A 24,034-nucleotide genomic window follows, 5' to 3' on the forward strand; every position below is an offset into this window, starting at 1 on the left:
TGCTCAGCAGGGAGCCTGCTTCTCTCTCTCTCTCTCTGCCTGCCTCTCCATCTACTTGTGATTTCTCTCTGTCAAATAAATAAATAAAATCTTAAAAAAAAAAAAATACAAATGTAGTGATCTAAAGGGGAACATGCACCCGAATGTTTATAGCAGCAATGTCCACAACAGCCAAACTATGGAAAGAACCTAGATGTCCAACAACAGATAAATGGATAAAGAAGATGTGGTATATATATATGCAATGGAATACTGTGCAGTCACCAAAAGAAATGAAATCTTGCCATTTGCAAAGACATGGATGGAACAGAGGGTTTATGCTGAGCGAAATAAGTCAATCAGAGAAAGACAATTATCATATGATCTCTCTGATATGAGAAATTTGAGAGGCAGAGCGGAGGGATCCTGGGGGTAGAGAATGAAAAAATGAAACAGGATGGGATGGGAGGGAGACAAACCGTAAGAGACTCTTAATCTCATGAAACAAACTGAGGGGTGCTGGGGTGTGGAGGTAGAGAGAGGGTGGTTGGGTGATGGAGGGAGAGGGTGAGGGTGATGGACACTGGGGAGGGCATGTGCTGTGCTGAGCAGTGTGAAATATGCAAGCCTGATGATTCACAGACCTGTACCCCTGGGGAAAATAATACATTATATATTAATATTAAAAAAAAAAAAAGCAAAGGCATTTGAAAGAGTATGTTTAGGAGATATTTTAAAACATCATTTGTACTTTAATATACTCTCCCCAAAAGTCCTATAACCTCTTCTGACATAAAGATTAAGAAAGATTAAGAAGACCAGACATTATAGTGCCAAATGGTTGCTGTGGTGGTACTCAGTAGTGGGGAAAGTATGCAGGAGGGCAATATCAAGGTGAAGACAAATGAGAATGTGCTAATTTTAATCGTGAGCAGGGCTAGACTAAATGTTTCAAAATTCATTTTTGGAAATAAATTTCTATTGTGTGAGGAGATCATTTTGTGCTGATACAAATGAATCAAAAGGCGAGTTAGTAGAAGATAGCTTATTCTGTCTTTGCTAACACTCAGGAGTGTTAGGAATGACACAGGTGACATTATACATAGTACAGAGGAAGAGACGGAAGGTACTATAGAGACCACCAGTGTTTTTGTTTATGGGTTATTAAAACAAAACAAAACAAAACACTCCAAGCTATAATTTGTTTTATTTTCTATTTTTATACTGAGTAAGTTTTGTATAGGCTACTTACTCTCACAAGCACACATGTGTCCACAAGGCTGAAAAAGAACAGCTGCTTTCTTGTCAGAGCATACCACACATTCTTCAATCTACAAAAAAGTGATTACAGCACAAGTGTGAACATCTATAGATACATTTCCTAACTCTAACAGTTCCTTTTGTATCCAAGTGTATTTCCTCTATAGGGCAACACTCTCAGCACAGGAAACTTAATATGTACTCCTCAGTCCTCTATTCTTTTGGTTACTCATTTTTTTACCCTTATGTACCCTGACCCTTCACAGGTTCTATTTCTATATTAGTCTCCCTACCTGTCCCAAAGAATGATAAAGAAAACATTTCCTTTGTGGTAAGAAAGACCAAAATAGATTTTTTCCCTCAAAACTAATTTGACAGAAAAATTCAAAAAACAAGTATAAAAATAAATGTAAGATAAGCTAGATTTCTAATATTAATAAAAACCCAGTCAGATTAGCAGACGGCCAGAGCCCATGTGGAATTTCTGTTTCTTCACATCGGCGGAACTTTCCCTGGACTTGGTTAGCTCCCCCACACTGGTGGGAGTGCATGGCTTTGGGCTGTTCTTTCTCCCTAATCTCTAAAGCCACAAGTCTTCCACAACCTATTCATAATTTCCCTCAATTTTACCTCCCCTTCATCTCCACTTCTTCAGAGTTTTGAGTGCGTAGCTACTTCTTAAGCTGGCTCTTGGCTTTTCTCACCCCCACCCATCCCACTGCCCTTGCTTCGCATTCATCTTTCACCTGTTCTCCTCTCTTCTGATACACGTTCACATTTACCTATATCTGTGCCACTTCATAGTAGTGTCCAAAAGTGATGACCACCAGTCACCTATAATCTCACCTAACTAATCAAATAGTGTACACATGCTCTCCACGGACTCTCCAAACTTATACCTTGCTCTGTATGTAGAATTTCCATAGCTGAGTAACAGGGAAAAGAAGTAAGACATGGTGGGTTGATTTTATATTCCTAGATCCTTTATATTCCTAGATTCAAACTATAGCTCCACTAATAACAAATATATCTAACATTGTTGAGCCACAGCTCTGTTTATCTGAATGATAAAGAACCACCTTTCTTCACAGGGTAGTAAAAGGTAAATCGGGTATTATGTGTGGAGTGTTTAGTTCAATGCCTAATACAACATCAGTGTCCAAAGCATGATAATTCTTTTCTTCTCTCTATACAATGATGTGCTATTTCTTTAAAAGATTTCCAAAGCAACTGTTTATACATCTGAATTGTTCATAAGAAGTTTAAAATAATCCAGCAAATTGATTAAACAATCATTTACTTACCAAATCCCCTAATATATGTAATATGTGTATATATATATTTTAGGTGTTAAAAATCTTTGTAGCCTTAACTTTTTTCCCCTTTGGATTTTTTCCTCAGGTTATATTCCCAGGAAAAGAATTACCAAATAAGAGAATGTTTACTGTAAAGGCTCATAAATATTGTCAGGATGGTCTCTCAAAATCATGAACCCATTTATTCCACCACCAGCAGTGTTTAAGAGAGTGTTCATTTTCCACTTTCCTGGCTAGCATTTGTAAAATTTTACTTATGCTAATTTGATAGGAATGGTTAATGGTAATTCATAATTTTTTATTTACATTTCTTTAGTTGCTAAAGAGACAAAGCTTGTTTATTCCCCCTTCCTCTAAATACCAGTTTTATAATTTGTTATATCTTTAATGAAGATGTTCATTATCCTTTAACCACTTGGGGTCACTATTTCTTTATATTCAAAGGCTCTGCAGCTAACCTGGCAAATTTATCTGGTGGGTATATTACTTTTTGTACTTTTCTACAGGTTTGAAAATTTCTTAATCTGAAAGTCAAACTGGCAGTCTACTAATTCTTGGAACTGAAAAGTGGTCTAAAACAGAATGACAGCATATTCCTTCCTTTTTACCTCCCTGTTCCATCAATCTTCCCTCCGTAGACAGTTCTTAATTGTGTCTATCACCACACAGCAGAAAGAACAAGGATTTAAGAATCAAGAGATCTATGTCTGATATTCTGAGTGAATGTCTCTGAGCTTCAATTTTTTCAACTGTGAATCCTAAAGCTGGGGCTTCCGGTGGACAACCTGAGGTTCTGAACTCACTTCTATCTCTCTTAAAGCACCTACACCATCTTAGATGGCAGAGTAGCTTAATCTAAGTCTCACTAAGTTATAATTTTTTAGTAAGGAATTGTGTATACCTCTGACTTCACTACAAAACAAGGGCTCAATAAAGATTTGCTGAAATAGGGTTTAATCTAACACAAAAAGTTTCAAGCGTAACAGCAGAATACACAGATCAATCTAAAAACAAGAAAATGGCTTAAATTCTTTCAGATTCATTCTCAAACTGTTGCTTAAAAGGAACAGTCTTCTAGTCTTAAGGTTCCCTATGAATGTACAAATCACTGGCAAGATAATGCCTTTTAAGTCACTGCCAGCTAATTTTATTATAAGAATTAGTGCAGCTCCTTTATAATTAATGAAGGTAAATGAATAGTTTAAGAAATATCAGGGAAAAATGAGAATAATAAGAAAATGAAAAAAGAGTATAAATTTCACAAATGAAACCAAAGAAAACCAAACATATCTTTCAGTTTAAGCTACTCATCTTAAGAAAAATCATTTCTAAAACACTTAAATCCCACTTTACATACACATATGGAAAAACTAAAAAGGAAAATCAATTATTTTAGTACAGCCAAAATGGAGAAGATGGTATAGTTATGATAAAGCACTAAGTTATACAGGAAAAGGACGGAATCAGAAACCAAGAGAAGAATAATACTTCTCAAAAAAGCGAAGAGTCAGACAAGATAAAAAGTTCAGAGTGGATACAGAATTTGGCCTTCACTAACAGCAAGATGATCAGACTTTATCTGCATCTTGGTGGGACACAATACGAAGTGAGTAGCATCATCTATGAGAATTTCTTGCACAAAATGTTTAAGCGGACTCTAATCAAGCCATTAGATCTAACTTAGAGTTTACAGGAAACACAGAGGATAAAGGGACAAATTAAATGACACTATGGGTATGCTAAACTAATTGAATCCAGAATGTATGACATTCTACAAAAAAAACAAACAAACAAGTGGTCTTTTATAAAGATGAGTATTAGGGTCCATGTACTCAAAAAAAGTATGAAATATATGTAACTATAATAAAAAAATGGAACCCAATAAATTTCTAGGTTATAAGAGACTTTGGAAGCAATATAGATTTTATTTTAAGTTCTATAGTTTACATTCAAAGGAGACTCAAAATTATTCTCTTGATAAATAAATTATATATTCTTATATTTAAATCACTCTTAGACTGAAATTTAACAGACATATGGCATCATATAATCTTACTTATCATTATTTATAGTCTGAAAGAACTTCATAAAATGATAAAATACTACATTAAAAAATTACCTTTGTCCTGGACTGAACTTGTTCTTTACAGATGAGGCATTTCTTGACTCGTGGAGAACATAAAGAACAGGTAGCAATATGTCCACATGGCCCAAAAAGAGTATCTCTCTTCATATCTGAGCACACCATGCATTCTTCTAAGGTCTCAGAATCATTACTAATCATAGAAGGGCTTCGAGAACCCACCTGACCACTAACAAAAGAAAATATTTATCATCAATCCTATCAGAATATTTATATTAATTAAAATGCTTTTAAAAAACATCGAGAGCATCATTTGTATAAGACAGCTTTAGTTATGTTAAGAAAATCAAGCTGTAACATCTGTTTAAGAAACACTATATATTTTTACATTTATATACATCTCTACATCTTTACATACTTCTAGTACTACTTAAATTTCAAACTGAACAAATAGCTCACCCAACAGAAATGGGTATATTTTCTTCTAACAAAGAAATCAAAAACACTACTTACAAAAAATTTAACATGAACACAGTTTCACTCAGACTCTGTTTCGTTTATACAGAACCAGCAGAGATGAGCAGAGGAATAAAACAAAAATTCTAGCTAGAGCTCACAATAGTTATCCTAACTACAGACAGAATGAAGCCTCCAGCAGAGTCCATAACCGACAGGGCACTGTGGAAAATGTGTCACTGCAGCTGCTGTTTTGACATTTCTTTAAATGTATCTTTAGGAGCATAAAATTGTACTATGTAAAGACAGAACTCATCTATAAATCTAAAAATACAAGACAAAGAAATACATAAAATGACCAAGTACAGCTACAGAAAGGGGATACTCTGTTTCTACCATAATCTCCAGAAACTTGTGAACACACACACATAGACCAAGCCCTTTCATCTCAGACACCAGTGTTAAGGTTATTACTGCAGTAATTATAGTGCCTTCTGTGATTTTAGATGCATGCCATCATTTTGTAATAGAAGTTTACATTCCTTAAGGATAGTCACTTACAGAAATGTATATACCTTTCATATATATATATATAAAATTTCCCCCTTAACAAAGTTCTAAGGTATTGATTCCAACAAGAAGTTATTTATCACTACACCCAAATTACAAAAGAGGCAAGAGAACACGAAAATCAAGGGACTACTAAAATGTTCAATGACAAGAACCAGATATAAAGGGCAATAATAATTGCACAGCACCATTTGGATAAAAAAGGTAATGAAATATAACTTTTTGTATGTCTACAATATCTCATAAGAAAATCAGTTGTATTATAAATAATTAAAATCACTGGCATATTTTACTTTTAGAAAAGAAGACAAGTGTGAAATCATTTTTAGAGACTGCTCCATCAGGAATTGGTTCCTTCATGTGCTCATTCTTTCAAATTCATTCAGTCCTTCAGTGATACTTGGTGCCTGTCAGTCACTATGTAGGGTGCTAGAATTATTACTAAGTTTGTGTGAGATACACCTTACTGGTGAGCATGTAAACTGCCTCTCCTAAAAAAGTCTATTAAAGGGATGCCTGGGTGGCTCAGTCATTAAGCGGCTGCCTTTGGCTCAGATCATATCTCAGGACCCTGAGCCCCACATCAGGGTCACTGCTCAGCAGGAAGCCTGCTTTTCCTCTTCCACTCCCCCTGCTTGTATTCCCTCTCTCACTGTGTCTCTGTCAAATAAATAAATAAAATATATTTTTTTAAAAAGTCTATTAAAATTTTAAATATATCTAACAGTCATAGCAATTTCACTAGTAAAAATTTTTCTTATAGATAAATTTCTTGAACATGCAGCAGTACTGGTAGATCAGACAGAATTAGGAAAGTTTCTTAGCACTTCCTAAGCATAAAGTGTCATATTCAGTAATATAGAAAATACAACATGCAATAAGAGACATAGTGTCTTGCAGGAAAATCTTTAAGGAAGGGTCAACACAAAGATGATGAACAGAGACAAAGACATTTTCAAATAATTAAGTTCTCCATTATGAAACCACATGGTACTTTATATAGAGAGAGAATAGTAAGTTTTATGATAATAAATGATACAAACCTGACTTTTTCCTTATGACACTTTGCCAATGCTTTGCAGAGACTTGGATCAGGACACAGATCAAGTGGCGATTGACCCTTCTTATTTCGAATGCTAAGGTCAGCACCATTGGCAGCCAAAAAACAGGCAATAGATGCTGCACTCTTCTTCTCCGCCCCCTGGGTACCAAGTCCCATTATTAACTGAAATCAAATTAAAAGAGTCATGATTTTACTCTTAGGAATCTGTTAGCAATTCTCAACACCAAATATGTGTGTGTGTGTGTGTGCATATCTGTGTGTATTATATAAAAATACCCTTCTGGAAAGAGTGGCCCATATAGCGATAGTAAGCATTTATGAATTGCAGTTCTAACATCCACTCCCCTCTTCACTCCAGTTTTCTTAGGTATAGTCTGAGGATTGACCCACTCTAGTTTTACAGGGGGGCCAAAGAAGGCTGAGACCAATCAGACAGCTACCTCATCTATGTGATTACTTCAGGGATGACAAATAAGGTCAATTTGACCAATAAAACTGAAGAATGGGACTTCTGATTGACATACTGAGGAAACAGTAATCCCTTTTCCACTCAATGTAGCACTGGAGCTGCTGGCAACCAACATGAAATAGTAAGAGAACAGACACAGAGCAAAGAACCACACCAAGGAACTGAACCAAGAAATGGAGGAGGAGATAAATCAGGGTCTGAAGCCACATGAGCTACTCATTCAAAGATGTTATAAAATATCTGTACAGCATCTAAAATGGACCAAATACTATGTTTAGCACTTTCCATGAGTTAACTCATTTAATCTTTATAACAACCTTATGGAGGTAATTATTCCATTCCCTCCTTTTTAAAATGAGAAAGGAGGGATGCCTGGGTGGCTCAGTCAGTTAAAAGCATCTGCCTTTGGCTCAGGTCATGATCCCAGGGTCCTGAGACCAGGTCCTGTACTGGGCTCCTTGCTCAGCAGGGAGCCTGCTTCTCCCTTTGCCTACCTTCTTCTCTCTCACTCTCTGACAAATAAATCTTTAAAAAAATGAAATGAGTAAGGAGGCACATAGGAGTTAGAGAATTTATCAGTGGTCATACAGAAGGGCAGCAATTCTCAAGCACTTTGGTCTCAGAACCCCTTCACATTCTTAAAAATGATTCTAAAATTCATACGGAAAGGAGAAAGACTTAGAATAGTTAAACAACTTTGAAAAAGAAGGAAAAAGTTGGAGGACCTTTATTACCTGAGTTGAATGATTATTATAAAGCTACAGTAATGGGTACCTGGGTGGCTCAGATGGTTAATCATCTGCCTTTGGCTCAGGTTATTACCCCAGGATCTTGGGACAGAGCCCCATGTCCTGCTCCCTGCTCTGCAGGGAGTCTGCTTCTTCCTCTCCCTCTCCCTCTCCTCGTGCTTGTGCTCACACACACACTCTCTCTCTCTCTCAAATGAATAATAAAATCTTTTTTTTTTTTTGAAGATTTTATTTATTTAATTGACAGAGAGAAATCACAAGTAGTCAGAGAGGCAGGCCGAGAGAAAGAGAGGGAAGCAGGCTCCCCGCTGAGCAGAGAGCCCGATGCGGGACTCGATCCCAGGACCCCGAGACCATGACCCGAGCCGAAGGCAGCGGCTAAAATCTTTAAAAAATTAATAAATAAATGAAATGAAAATAAAGCTACAGTACTCAAGATAGTAGGGTTGGCATCACATAGCTAAAGACAAAGATCAGCAGATCAGAATACAAGATCCAGAAAGACTCCCACGTATGGTTAATTGATTTAGGACAAAGGCACAACAGACAACACAGTAGAAAAAGTCTTTTCAACAAATGGTGGTGGAATAACTGGAACATTCACATGCAAAACAATGAGCTCTGATAACTTATACTATATTTAAAAACTAACTCAAAATGAATCAAAGTCCGATGAAAGACCTAAATGTGAGACAGAAATCCATCAGAATCCTAGAGGAGAATACAGGCAGCAACCTCCTTGACCTCAGCCACAGCAACTTCTTGCTAGACACGTTTCCAGAGGCAAGGGAAACAAAAGCAAAAATGAACTATTAGGACTTCACCAGGACAAAAAGCTTTTGCACAGCAAAGGAAACAGTCCACAAAACTAAAAGGCAACCTACCAAACCAAATGGGAGAAGATAATGCAAGTGACATTATCAGATAAAGGGCTAGTATCTAAAATCTATAAAGAACTCATCAAACTCAACACCCAAAAAACAAAATATCTGGTCAAGAAATGGGCAGAAGATATGAACAGACATTTCTCCAAAGAAGACATACAAATGGCTAACAGACACATGAAAAAATGCTCAGTATCAGTCATCATCAGAGAAATACAAATCAAAACCATAATTAGACACCACCTCACACCAGTCAGAATGACTAAAATTAACAACTCAGGAAACAATACACGTTGACAAGGATGCAGAAAAGGGGGAACCCTCTTATACTGTTGGTGGGAATGCAAGCTGTGCAGCCACTCTGGAAAACAGTATGGCAGTTCCTCAAAAAGTTAAAAATAGAGCTACCCTACAACCCAGCAATTGTACAACTGGGTATTTATCCAAAGGTGATCCGAAGAGGCACTTGCACCTCAATGTTTATAGCAACAATGTCCGCAATAGCCAAACTATGGAAAAAATCCAGATATTCATCAACAGACAACTGGATAAAGAAGATATGAGGGATATATACAAAATGGAATATTACTCAGCCATCAAAAGGAATAAACGCTTGCCATTTGCAACAACCTGGATGGAACTAGAGTGTATTGTGCCAAGTGAAATAAGTCAGTCAAAGAAAGACAAACACCATATGATTTCACTCACATGTGGAATTTAAGAAACAAAACTGATGAACACGGGTCAGGGAAGGAAAAATAAAATAGGCTAAAAACAAAGAGGGAGATAAACCCTAAGAGACTCTTGACTACAGAGAACAAACTGAGGGTTGCTGGGGTGCAGGGAGGTTGGAGAGATGGGCTAACTGGGTAATCAGCATTAAGGAGGGCACTTGATGTAATGAGTACTGGGTGTTTTTTTTGTTTTTTTTTTTTTTAAGATTATTTATTTATTTATTTGACAGAGAGAGAGAGAGAGAGATCACAAATAGGCAGAGAGGCAGGCAGAGAGAGAGGGGGAAGCAGGCTCCCCGCTGAGCAGAGTGCCCGATGCGGGGCTCGATCCCAGTACCCTGAGATCATGACCTGAGCCGAAAGCAGAGGCTTAACCCACTGAGCCACCCAGGCACCCCAGTACTGGGTTTTATATGCAACTAATGAATTACTAAATTCTACCCTGAAATTAGTAATACATTGTATGTTAACTAACTTGAACTCAAGTTAAAAAAAAAAAAAAAAAAAAAAAGAATCATAGCCCTAAAAGAAAGAGCTAAAACTTAATACACTTCAAGTACAAAAGAGGAGAAAACCTTAGTGACCCTGGGTTTGGCAAATATTTTTCATATAAGACACAAAAAGCACAAACAATGAAAGAAAAATTTATAAATTAGACTTCATCAAAATTAAAAACTTCTTCTCTTCCAAAAACACCATTGAAAGAATGAAAAGACAAGCCAAAAATGGGGAGAAAAATAAGTCCATGTTCCATATCTGATCTAGAACTTGAATTCACAGACTCTTAAAATTCAATAGTAAGAAAAGAGCTCAACAAAACAATGCACAAAAAATGTGAACAGGCACTTCATCAAATACTATGTGAGTGACAAACAAGCAAATGAAAAGATATTCAATATCAGTAGTCACTGGGGTACCTGGGTGACTCAGTTGGTTAAGTGTCTCCCTTCCGCTCAGGTCATGATCCTGGAGTCCCAAGATCAAGTCCTGCATTGGTCTCTCTCTGCTTCTCCCTCTTCCTCTGCTCCTCCCTGTTCAAGCTTTTCTCTCTCACACACACACTCTCTTTCAAATAAATAAATAAAATCTTAAAAAGAAAATCAGTGGGTGGCCCTGTCCATTAAGCATCAGCTTTTGGCTCGGGTCATGATCTCAGGGTCCTGAGATCAAGTTCCGCATCAGGCTCCCTGCTCAGCGGGGAGTCTGCTTCACCCTCTGCCCAACCCCCTCCCCCGCACCTGCACCCCGGCTGCTTGTGCTCACACCCTTGTGCGCGCTCTCTTTCTCTCTCAAAAATAAATAAATAAATTTTAAAAATAAAACAAATATATCAGTGGTCATTAGGGAAATGCAAATCAAAACCCCAACATACCACTATGCACCTATATTTTATAGCTAGAGTTAAAAAAGAAGAACCAAACAACTTTCAGTAAGAATTTGAAACAATTCATCCAGAAGTAACTATACTTAGTCCATAAACTATACTTCTACATATGCAGCTCTGATAAATATTTTATCAGAAACAAATTAAATTAACTGTAAATATAAGATTTGCATTAAAAGATACTTCTAGTAGTACTGAATTAAAGATTAATTTACTTACTGTGTTTTTGGATGGCTCCCATGCAGCATCAACCTTCCCCACATCTTGCATATCTTGGAGCTGACGTAGCTGAGACAAGGTGTGATGCCTCAGAGCTTCATGCAAAGGAGTATCCCCATCCTTATCCTGAATATCTAATTTGGCACCTGCACGGACCAAAAGCTAAAAGAGAAAGACATCTCATTTTGCTAAGGTGTCTCTGGCCCATAAGAAATTACTATGTATCTAAACTAACACAGACAAAAATCAGAGAGGGAGACAAGCTGTAAAAGACTCTCAACTAAAGGAAACAAACCGAGAGTTGCTGGAGGAGAGGGGAGTGGGGGATGTGGTAACTGGGCAAGGGGCATTAAGGACATGTGATGTAATAAGCACTGGGTATTATTTGCAACTGATGAATCACTTAACTCTATCCCCTGGAAAATAAAATAAAATAAAATAGTAACAGTGACAGAGCCCCAGACCTACCTGAAGGGGATTGCCACTGAAGCTAATTATCTTTATATATTCACTTGCTACTCTCAAAATTCCTGGGGTTGGGGAGCCTGGGTGGCTCAGTGGGTTAAAGCCTCTGCCTTCAGCTCAGGTCATGATCCCAGGGTTCTGGGATTGAGCCCCACATCAGGCTCTCTGCTCAGGAGCCTGCTTCCCCTCTCTCTGTCTCTGCCTGCCTCTCTGCCAAAAAAAAAAAAAAAAAATTTCCTGGGGCTCCTTTACAAATAGTGATGAGTGCTGTTTACTCAAATATATTGAATCAGAAAAAACAGAAGGAAACGAGAACCAATATGTGGCTTAATTCATCGACTCTAAAATCAAGATAACTGGGAGAAATTTAGGAATTTTTTTCTCCTTTTATTTTTTTGTTTTTTTAAAGATTTTATTTTTTCAGGGCACCTGGGAGGCACAGTGAGTTGAGCATCCAACTCTTGGTTTTGGCTCAGGTTGAGATCTCAGGATCATGAGATTGAGCTCCACACTGGGCTCTGTGCCCAGTGTGGAATCTGCTTAGGACTCTCTCTCCCTCTCTCTTGGCTCCTCCCACCCTGCTCACTCACTCTCTCAAATAAATAGATAAATCTTTAAAAATAAAAAAGATTTTGTCAAGTAATCTCTACAACCAATGTGGGGCTTGAATTCACAACCCCAAGATCAAGAGTTGCATGCTCTACCAACTGCACCAGCCATGTACCTCCTTTTTCTCCTATTAATTTCAGATATGTGAGTTGGGATATTTTTAGTATATGTGCTGCCGAAGCGAGCACTGTGAGTTGGGATATTTTAAGTTACTTCCAATAGGACCAAATCATAAATGTTCACAATTCTTCCATTACTTAAAGAAACAAGCAAGTTATCTATTCCACCCTCTTTGGTCAATTTTCTCCAAAATATATTTGGAGAATATATAAGTCATAAGGAAAGTCCAAAAATCCGAGATAAATGATGAATTTTTAGCAAGAGGAATTTTTTTTAGTATTTAAATTTTTAAAATTTTTAATTCAATTATTAACATATAATGTATCATTGGTTTCAGAGGGACAGGTCTGTGATTCATCAGTCTTATCTAACACCCAGTGCTCATGACATCATGTGCCCTCTTTAATGCCCAGCACCCAGTTACCCCATCCTGCCACCCCTCTCCCCTCCAGCAACCCTCAGTCTGAGCAAGAGGAATTTTAAATAACAATAAAGGTCAAGTGTCTCTTAAACTACAACATCTTAAATAAAATGAATAATTGATACACCTCAAAGATATTTTAAGTAGTAAATATAACTTTTTATTTAAGACTTTACTTATGGAGCTTTATTGATTTTCCTAATCCTTTCAACAAATGCTGTCAGAGTTTTAGAAAAATACCATATACAGAAGCCAATTTCAAGCATATGGTCTTACCCAGACTGGCAAATTACTGTTTTGGGGTGGGTGGTTTGTTTTGTTTTGTTTTACTTTGTTCCAAAAAGCTTACATAAAATGTCACTCTAGGACAGTGTTTCTCAAATTTGAACATGCATGAAAATTACCTGAAGGACTTGTTAAACCACAGATTGCTAGTTCCCACCCCTGGAGATTCTGATTTGGTCGGTCTGAGGTGGGGCCCAAGAATTTTCTACCAAGGTCCCAGGTGATGCTGATGCTGCTGGTTCAGCTTCTAAAGTTTAAGAATCACTGTTCTACAAAAAAATTTTAAACCGATAATCTTTCAAATATTTTCTCTGGAATATCAGATTAATCAAATAAAAATACATATTTCAGCTTTTTTGGAATCTGTGCAGCAAAAGTCCAGCCAAAACTTTTCACTGTAGTTCACTCTCAATTATATAAATTAAGAGGGAATGTACTTTTTAAAAACCAATTTATATGTTACTTTGAAATTTTCTGATTTCATATTTTGGGAAGTCACAAGTCTGACAACTAAATTATATAACAGACTTTGAATATCACAGTTTAAAGATTTTCTCTATTATAAATTAAAACTTTTTACCCAACTGATGCAAAATATTAGCCTAAAATAATGATTTTTATATCTAACTATGCCTTTTGAAAAATCGAACTATGAATGATTTTCAAGACCTTCTAGAAATCTGTCTGGTTAAAACACAACTACAAGGTAAGAGTTTTGTTAGTAAATACTTTACCCTCACAATCTGGGTGTGCTGTCGTTCAACAGCAAGGTGCAGGGCAGTTTGCTGGTTCACATTCTGGATATCCAGGTTAGCGTTACCCTGAACAAGAAGGACAAAGTTTACATACTTATAATTTGACAACCATGAACACTAAAACTACAATTCTTCGTGAGGAATTAATAACACAGAACACCGCTGACCATCTTCCTCTCTTCTAGCTACTCCAACATTGTTCTCATAACAGCTGCTGGCAATACAGCAACAACTGGATGGGGTAGTAAACTTTTGGAGATGGAACAGCAAGTTTAAGATAATTATTTATTATGGTGACTTCATATAGGAACAGGTAAAGAACAAAGTTCAGTACAGGGCTTAAACACAGCTCCCTCTCAATCTCCATTACACAGCAATAGAAATAATTAGCTCCTTTTAACTGTAAGTAATATTTCCTAAAAATTCTATTAATGACTCTTCATATTGGATTTAGATTTACTTTAATGACCTAATAAGGTCACCTCCTCTTGCTGCATGACTGAGCTCTTATTCAGTGAAAAGGAACTTAGCTGGAGGGTGAGAAGACAATGTTTAATTAATTAGTACATAAAAATACTTATTAAAGGGAAAGCAAAAAGTCCTACCAGGGTCCTGGGATAGTCACAGCACTATATGAGAACAGCTAATTCCAATGACAGAGGAAAGAAATGGAGAAGCAAAATCCTGAGCTCACTGGCACAGAGGGACCTAAAGCTTCAAGAACTTAAGCAAGCATTCTGCCATTTTATGCTCATTTCCTCAGCTCTAACACAGTCATAGTACAACCTATTTCAGAGTCAGTGTGATGATGGGGTTCAGGATGGACTGTCCCAATGTACTGCTACCTTGGCATACTGATTATTTTGAATTAAAGTTACTTAAGAAACAGCCAGTGCAAGGACACTCTGGCCTTCCTTTGTTCCCCTGAAAGCAGGAAATAAATTCCCTATGAAGGCTATCGCTCTCTGCACCTGGAGGGTATAAGGCATCCTTATTGCCAGAGATGAAGAATTAAGGGCCAAGAATTGACTATATAAACTTTGTTACTTCGTTTATTTGCTACGCCAAGTGCAAACCCCTTTGTGAATTCTCCCCAAATAACTATTGGTTTAAAAGGTATAAAAGCTGCCTGTTTCAGTCACTTTGAATAGTCTCATGCCAACATGCCTATTCTCATTAAATGCAGAAAGTAAGGGATTTTCTTTACAGTTTCCTAAACTTTTCCATTATTAGATTTTCCAAAGTAGTATTCACTGTATGATATACCTTAATTCGTTTACCTAGACTCTAGCTCATAAACATTGGGCTTGCTTCCAGTTTGAGGTTATTACAAATAAAGCTGCTACAAATATTTAATACAAATATTTGTGTACAAATATTCTCTTGGGTACATACTAGAAGGAAGGCTGCTGGGTTGTACAGTAAATACATGTTTAACTTTATTAGGAAATGTCAAATTATTGTCAAAATGGCTGCTTTGAAAAATGCCAGCAATGTATATGAATTCTAAATGCTCCACACCCTAACCAACATATGGTTAAGTTTGGTCATTTTCATTGGTAGGTGATAGAAGTAGTAGATTAGTAGTATTTCACTGTGGTTGGAATTTCTAATCCCCTAATGAACTATGGTAATTGAAGCAAAATTACAGGAAATATGATCAACATACAAAAAAACCTGTTTTTCTGTATGTTTACAATATACAATTAGAAACTGAAGGCTTAAACAATATAATTTACAATAGCGTGAAAAAACTACTTTAAGATAAATTTTTAAAAAAGATAAATCTAAAATGTGTAGAGCAATCAAAATGACAAGCCTTTTTTTTTTTTTCTTTTAAAGATTTCATTCATTCACTTGACAGAGATCACAAGTAGGCAGAGAGGCAGGCAGAGAGAGAGAGAAAGGGAAGCAAGCTCCCCGCTGAGCCGAGAGCAGGGCTCGATCCCAGGACCCTGGGATCATAACCTGAGCCGAAGGCAGAGGCTTAACCCACTGAGCCACCCAAGCGCCCCAAAATGCCAAGACTTTTTAACAGAAACTAATCATTTTGGGGCACCTGGGTGGCTCAATGGATTAAAGTCTCTGCCTTTGGCCCAGGTCATGATCCCCGGGGTCCTTGGATCTGAGCCCCGCATCAGGCTCTCTGCTCAGCAGGGAGCCTGCTTCCTCCTCTCTCTCTGCCTGCCTCTCTGCCTACTGGTGATCTCTGTCAAATAAGTAAATAAAACCTTTTTTTTAAAAAAAAGGAAAAGAAACTTATCATTTGATTCTAAAATCTATAGGGAAATTCAAAAGATCTAAAATACTTTAGTAATTCTGAGAAAGAAGAAGAGAGAATGAATTTGGAGGACTTATTTTAACTGATTTCAAGACTTACTAAAAAACAATAACCAAGATAGTGTGATACTGGCATAACGTCAGTTATCTGTATTTTAGATTGAAAAGGAACTTCTCACAATTACCAATGCTAACAACAGTAACTTTAATGATAAAGGCTTACTAGTCAATGGTATTGTAATAGCATTGTATGGTGACAGATGACAGCTACACTGGTGAGCACAGCTTAATGAACAACATTCCAATTGTCAAATCACTATGTTATATCCCTGAAACTAATGTAACATTGCGTGTCAACCATACTTCAATAAAAACAATAATAATAATAATTAAGCCTTAAAATGGCAGGGTAAAACAAAGTTTAACTTTTGAACTATTTTTTTAATCTAAACTAGAATTCTATAGTTCAGGGAGTATCTACCTTATAATGTGACGTTAATTACACATAATGGACGATTCACTGAATTCTGCTATTTCATCTTCTTAACTAGACTATAAATTCCTTGAAGTCAGACAGAGATCACAGATAATTCTTTGGTAACCAGTGCTTCTCTATGACATATGTATTTATAAATTTTGCCGAAAAACATCATAAAACTACAGTAAATAAGTTCCCTTCAAAATCCAATCTCATAAAAATGTAATGTCATCTTGTTTTAGAGATGAATGAAATGACTGAAGTTAACCTGTACTGCTATCCAGCCACAGATTCCAGGAGTCCAGCAGTTTTCATGACCTGAATTCCCAAATCCAGGCTGCAGCAACTGGCCACATGAGCTTAGATACCAACATAATGGTTCTTGGTCCTATGGCTGATGGATACTTCTACAACAGAGGCAGCAAATCTGGAAAATCTCTGTTCATTGATGCCTATGTCATAGGACCAATCCAGGAACTGTGTAGGAGAGAATTTTCAGGGCTAAGGGATATTCTCCACCCTCTTACACACACAGAGCACTATCCTCCATCCAAGAACCAGTGTAGGCAGAAGAATGAATATGTACCATATCTGAATTTGCATCCTCATGGGGTTTTACCATAACCTACCAACAGGCAGTTGATGAAGTAAAAAATAAATGAACAGTAATGGTCCAAATAATTAAAATTAAATCAGAAATTATGGCACAGTTTTCCTACCTGGTGCACCAACAGTTCAGCCACTTCTACGTGATTGTTAAGGGCAGCCAGATGCAAAGCAGTATAACCGTCATCTTTCTTCTCATCCACAATCCATGGTCTTGGTAATTTAGATAGTAAAACACGCATTGCACTGCAAATCAAGTTTACATGATTTTGGTATTAAGGTAATTTGATATTTAATTAAATATTTCATTATTTTCTTTAGAAAAAATATATAAAGGAAACTTCTGAAATCAAATAAAAACGTTCTTTTTTAAAGAAAATTACGCCTTCAGTGGGCACCTGGGTGGCTCAGTGAGTTAAGCCTCTGCCTTCAGCTCAGGTTATGGTCTCAGGGTCCTGGGATCAAGCCCTGCATCAGGCTCTCTGATCAGCAGGAGCCTGCTTCCCCTTCTCTCTCTGCCTGCTTCTCTGCCTACTTGTGATCTCTATCTGTCAAATAAATAAATAAAATCTTAAAAAAAAATTGTGCCCTCAGAGACAAATGAATTATATTTTTTTCTAAATCTCTAATGTGCAGCTTTTTGATGCTTTAAGAGGTAAACAAACTATCACCATTTGGGGAATATAATCAAACTAGAATGGGAGTGTTACAAGGGGAAAACATTAGGAGAAAAAAAAAACCCAAAGGGGAAAGAAATATTTCCTAACAAGGACATATATGGTCTTGTGGAAACTCCTAGGTTCAATCTGAATAGTATCTATTAATGAAAGAGTTAATAAAGAACAGCCAGGTAACAACAATAACAAAGTAGGAATAATAGTGATAAAAAGACAAATTTCATGTAACTGGTAGATTATCATGAATTGCAGTTAAAAATCTCATATATGTCATTTAGCAGTGCGAAATCTAGTTGAAATCAAAACACACAAAATGGTCATTATAATTTAATATTTAAAATTTATGGATTAATTATTTCCAGAGCAAGAAAGACAGTTATCCTAAAGACCATCAAAGAGTAAAACATAAAAGAGCAGGAGAAGTAATTATCAAGAAGTGATACTTCTTTAAAAATAAACTATCGGGACTATATAAAAATAAAAAGCTTTTGCACAGCAAAAGAAACCATCAGTAAGACAAAAAGGCAACCTACTCAATGGGAGAAGATATGTGCAAATGATGTTATCTGATAAGGGGTTAATATCCAAAACATGCAAAGAATATACACAACTAAACTCCAAAAAAACAAAGAATTTGATTTAAAAATGGGCAGAGGACCTGAACATTCTTCCAAAGAAGACAAACAGATGTACAACACATGAAAAGATGCTCAAAATCAGTAATCATCAGGGAAATGAGACATCATTTTACACCTGTCACGATGGCTAAAATCAGAGACAAGAAATAACATGTTGTTGAGGAGATAGAGGAAAAGGAACCCTAGTGTACTGTTGGTGGGAAAATAAATTGGTATAGCTACTATGGAAAACAGTATGGAGGTTCCTCAAAAAATTAAAAATAAAAATATCATATGATCCAAAAATTCCACTACCAGGTATTTACCCAAAGAAAACAAAAACACTCATTTAAAAACATATGTGCATCCCTGTTTACTGCATTATTTACAATAGCCAAGATATGGAAGCAATCCTAGTGTCCACTGATAGATGAAATGGATAAAGAAGATGTGGTGTGTGTATATATTACTTGGAAATAAAAAGAATGAGATCTTGCCATTTGTAACAACAGGGATGGACCTAGAGGATACTATGCTAAGTGAAACAAGTCAGAGAGAGAATACTGTATGATTTAATTTACATGTGGAATCTAAAAAACAAATGAATAAACAAACAGCAGAATGAGACTTATAAATACAGAAAACAAACTGATGGTTGCCAGAAGTAAGAGATAAGGGCTTCCAGTTATGGGAAGAATAAGTTAAGGGGATGAAAAGTACAGATAGCATAGAGAAGAAAGTCAATGATATTTAATAGCACTGTATGGGGACAGCTGGTAGCTACACTTGAGGTGAGCATGGCATAACATACAGAGATTTTCAATCACTATGTGTACACCCAAAACTAATAGAACACTGTGTGTCAACTACACTCAAATAAAAAGGAATTTTTAAAAAAGAAATGATGTGTCTTAAAGAAAAACCTAGCTCACTCCCAAAAAAGAAAAATAAAATTAGATGTAACTTTTCTTACCATATACCAGTAACTTTTCTTAATAGAAAGATTTTATGTAGAAAACTCATAAAATTTGGAAAAATCCTCCCTTAATATATTTATCTACTATTTTGTTTAAGACTGAGAAAATGACTGCTCCTATAAAGAGTGTTAGACTTGGCATGGACTGCATTCATATACATATATTAGACATTAGAGCTTTTCCCACTCCTAACAGAGGATTTAAAAACAGAAATGCTTTTAAAATTATGCCAACAGAGTATTAAAAGGCAAGAAATGATAGTAAGATACATATTGAGATAGTTTTTCCTAAGGTTGATATTTATGGAAGATAAAAATCTGAAACAGAGAAATGTTACAAACATATGGAGAAACAGGCTGAAGATGCAGAATCAGAGTGTATAAATGAAACTGTAAGTCTCTGAAATAATGAGAATATGCCTAAAATGCCCAGACTGTATTTTTTTAATGGTAGGGGTCTATGAATCCCATGTAGGAAGCCCAAGATATCTCAGAACAGGCTGTGGAGAATCCAAGAACCTCTAAAATTGCTTTTAATCAGATTTTAAAACAAGTTTATAACCCAAAGTATATTGAGAATTATAGCTGAAAGGCAGTTTTCAGTGGCTGTTACTGAAGTTATAATCACTGCTTAGGGGAGAGAGAATTCTTTGGAAACCTATGGAAAACTACAGACTCCCTCTACAGCACCCTCCTGAGAGAAAATGCACTTTATATTACACTGCCTACAATTTTGAGAGAGTCTACAAACCCCTAAATCTCATACAAAGCTCAGGTTTCCTGCTTTAGTTCTCTCACAGTAATTACAAGAATTCTAGTCTTCCTCCTTTGCTGGAGTAAAATAAGATACTAGATATAGGGGCACCTGGCTGCCTCAGTTGATAGAACATATGACTCTTTTTTAAAAAAATTTTTATTAACATATAATGTATTATTTGCCCCAGAGGTACAGGTCTGTGAATTAATTTCATGGTTGAGTTCGAACCCCACATTGGGTGCAGAGATTACTTAAAAATAAAATCTTAAAAAAGAGAAAGAGAAAGATGCTAGATATTATGTAACTTTTCCTCAGATTCTTAATGGGGAAAAGTACTGGTACCACCCTGTACTACTGAATGTTTGGATTTGGCATAATCATGATGCCAATGCCAAACATTATGTAGTACTCTACATACGTGACTATGTGAGAAATGGAATTTATAAGGGTTTTATGATTCTTCTGGTGAGTTTAGAAGATTTAAGTATTAAATCAGGTGAGGAAAAATGTAGTTATAAGGTAATAATGTAAACAGTGATTTAAGCAAAATCTGTGACAGATTATATTGAAAGAAATAGTGGTATTAGATGATGTCAATAGTTTTAAACCTTCATTTCTCATGACATGAAATCAGTATATATCTACAATTGGTAAATCTGGAAAACTGCAGGATAAGCTGGAAGTTATTGGGGAAGGGGTGTAGGGAGGGAGGGATAAAGCAGAACACAGTTCTTTCATTATAAGCTTTGTAGTAGTATTTTTTTTTAAAGATTTTTATTTATTTGACAAAGATCACAAGTAGGCAGAGAGGCAAGCAGAAAGAGGGGGAAGCAGGCTCCCCGGCAAGCAGAGAGCCCAATGTAGGGCTTAATCCTAAGACCCTGGGATCATGACCTGAGCCGAAGGCAGAGGCTTTAACCCACTGAACCACCCAGGCGCCCCAGCTTTGTAGTAGTATTTGACTTAGCTTTGCATATATATTAGATTTTAAAATTTTAAGTCAAAACACTAAAATAATATTTAGGCTTACTATGTGAAAATCTTTTATATTTGCTACTTTAGTTCTTATAGCCAAGATCTATAAATAGACGGCAAGTTTTACATTATAAGGTGTGGCTCATGTTTTCACCATTTTTTTTTTAAGTCACATTATTGAATAGATATCCTTGAGAAGATGATTCATATGAAACCATGTTTCCCACTACCTTGCATTCCTTCCCATTTTATGGTAGTACCTTCCCATTTTATGCTGCCAACAACTCAAAAGAAAGAGAGAGAAGAGCAATTCCTTCTCTGGGCATAAGCTATCCACTGAGATGGAGCCATCAGTAACTTGTTCTTATGGGTCTGTGCATTTCCTAAGTGAAAAAGCTAGAGAAAGCTGAAGTCTCTCAGAAAGAAGGGCCAATGGCTCACAAGGCTAGTAAAGCACTTACACAGAAATAGGTGTGTATTCCTGAAAGCCCACTGTCTTTCTACCCTCTCAGTACATTTTATCTTTTTGCTTTTTCCTTTCAGTACAAAATATGTAACTGAAGTATCAGAGCAAAAGAAAGATGGTAATTCCAGGATACTGTCTCAAGTGACAAATATGATCCCAGTCCCTTCTAGACCACGTTCTATAAAGTCCACCAAATCCTAATACTAAAGCGTAAAACTCAGATTTTCAGAGAGCAAGTTTTCACTTCAGAACCAATCCATTCTGTTAATTAGTCCCACTTACGTGGGGTGGGCAATCTGAGGAGCCTACAATCCAACCAGGCATGCCAGCTGTCCCCTGCAGCGCTGGTGTTCCTGAAGAGGAGACTTCTGCTGCAAGCACCCAGGCCCACAGGTTTGCTGGGACTAGGGTGTTACCAGCTGAGCATATTAATAATTTCATTGCATCAACAGGCTCTCACCTATGGAGCACAGTATATGAGATTTGGAGGTATTTTCCCTAATGCCCAAATACTCTTCTTGCATTCTCAGTCTGGTTGTTTTCCAAGAGGTTAATAAGGACAGGGATGGTTGAAAGATAAGATCTTACTACCAGTTAAGCAGGCATTTGTGAAGAGTGCCAAAGAAGCATTAAGTTCCGGAACAACTAACAGTGGTGCCTAGTATAATCCCTGGCACATGGTAATACTCAAAACGTTTGCTGAATGATGAACAAATGAGTTCTAAGAAGTAGAGGGACAAGCAGCTGTCTACATTGGTATGTAGCAATCAAACAGCACTAGGTCCATTTTTAGGGCCTGCCATGCTTTATAATCTTTCTTCAGAGACAGGCAACATTTTTCTAAACAAACCCAAATAGCTAAACTGTGGAGTCCTACATATTAATGTAAAAAAACATTAGAATAGCACTACAGCACACACTAGGTGTTCACTAAATGCTTGCTAAGTTAATGAACAATCCTTCAAATAATAAAGCTAATAAAGTCTGTTAGTCCGGAATTCATAAAGGAAACTACTAAGAAAGGTGATCGATCCCAAGCAGAAGTTCTTTAGTGCCTACTAAAAGTAGGTAAGTATGTAATATTCTAAACATATTTTTCCCACCTCTACCTGAATGGATGCAGACAAGAAGCCTGGTAAGATAAATACCCAGATGCTATCCATGGTAATCACTTTAATAATAAATGAATATAGCTGGGTTTTATTTCCTTTCATTTACTTACAGCTAGTGAACAGACATTAGTTAGATGTTTTTAAATTTTGGGGGAGAGGCTTTTATTTCCGTCCACCCCAAACTCTTTTTTGACAGATACCACAATTAAAAGGTTCATTAATCTAGCCTAATTTCATGAAGTAGGAATTTGGTAATATAGAACTTAGCTCAAAATGAGAAAGAGATATGCAACAATTCAGGCTGCAGAAAAGATGTACAGCTGAATACTCAAGAATTCTTTAAAGACAACCAAAATTATCTCTTAAATGACCCGTCAGTTCTTAATTCTCCTTCCATGTATAAGCCAGGGCCCCATTTTACTTATCTTTATGTCACCTTTGTATGCCTAGTAAAAGAAGCTCAAAGTTTTGTTGAATGGAACAAAAGAAGATACAATCAAATGAACAAACATTTTCTGAATGTAAGGGAGACAAGGAGATTACCAACCTGTTAAATTTTTGGTATACTCCCAAGTCCTCAAAAGTGGTAATTCCCTAACTGGTTTCATTACTACAGACCAAAGTAGGAGTATGGTGTGGCAGTAAGGAGCTCAAAATCTGAAGCCAAACTAGCTTGGTCCAAATTCTGGCATTAGCAAAAGGAATGGCCGGTGACTTGAGCAGGTTACTTAACTTCTATGCCTTGGTTTCCTCATCTATAAAATGTGAGAAGAATCACAGATTCTATCTCAAAGACGTTGTTATGAAAATTTTAAAGGATTTAGAAGAGTACCCAGCACTTCACATTTGCTTTAAAAACAAAAACAATAACAACCATAACAACAATAAAAAACCTTTCACTGCTACAAAATGGTTAGGAAAAAATTAGGCAATTTAGAAACCTGAAAATTAACCTATCTTAAACTGAGACATGTGTCATCTTCTCACAGTATGTGTAAAAAGTATTCCAATATCTAGGAAAGCTGGCTCTTCAAAACTGTCAAATATCTACAGAAGGACTTTGTATGTCACTGCTTTAAAATAGCCATCCAAAATAATTCACCTGCTATGGTACTAAACGCTAAAGACAAAAAGAATGTCAAGGACAAAACTTCCCTTACAGGAGAATGAGCTTAAAAAACTGGTAATAGTTTTTCTTTCTTTTTTTTTTTTTTTTTAAAGATTTTATTTATTTATTTGAGAGAGACAGTGAGAGAGAGCATGAGCGAG

General features: G+C 36.4%; 1 protein-coding gene across 1 annotated transcript in view; it reads right to left on the reverse strand.

Moving 5' to 3' along the window:
• MIB1 (MIB E3 ubiquitin protein ligase 1) overlaps positions 1-24,034 on the reverse strand; it is a 137,085-nt gene that overhangs the window by 15,486 nt on the left and 97,565 nt on the right. Inside the window, exons 13-18 of the mRNA XM_044243294.1 lie at positions 17,299-17,431; positions 13,801-13,887; positions 11,167-11,328; positions 6,708-6,889; positions 4,675-4,867; positions 1,232-1,310 (exon numbers count right to left, since the gene is read on the reverse strand). Of these exons, the coding sequence (XP_044099229.1) occupies positions 1,232-1,310; positions 4,675-4,867; positions 6,708-6,889; positions 11,167-11,328; positions 13,801-13,887; positions 17,299-17,431 (836 nt within the window). The remainder of the gene's footprint in view (positions 1-1,231; positions 1,311-4,674; positions 4,868-6,707; positions 6,890-11,166; positions 11,329-13,800; positions 13,888-17,298; positions 17,432-24,034) is intronic.

This window comes from Neovison vison, chromosome 3, assembly GCF_020171115.1.
Source record: "Neovison vison isolate M4711 chromosome 3, ASM_NN_V1, whole genome shotgun sequence".
Taxonomy (NCBI): domain Eukaryota; kingdom Metazoa; phylum Chordata; class Mammalia; order Carnivora; family Mustelidae; genus Neogale; species Neogale vison.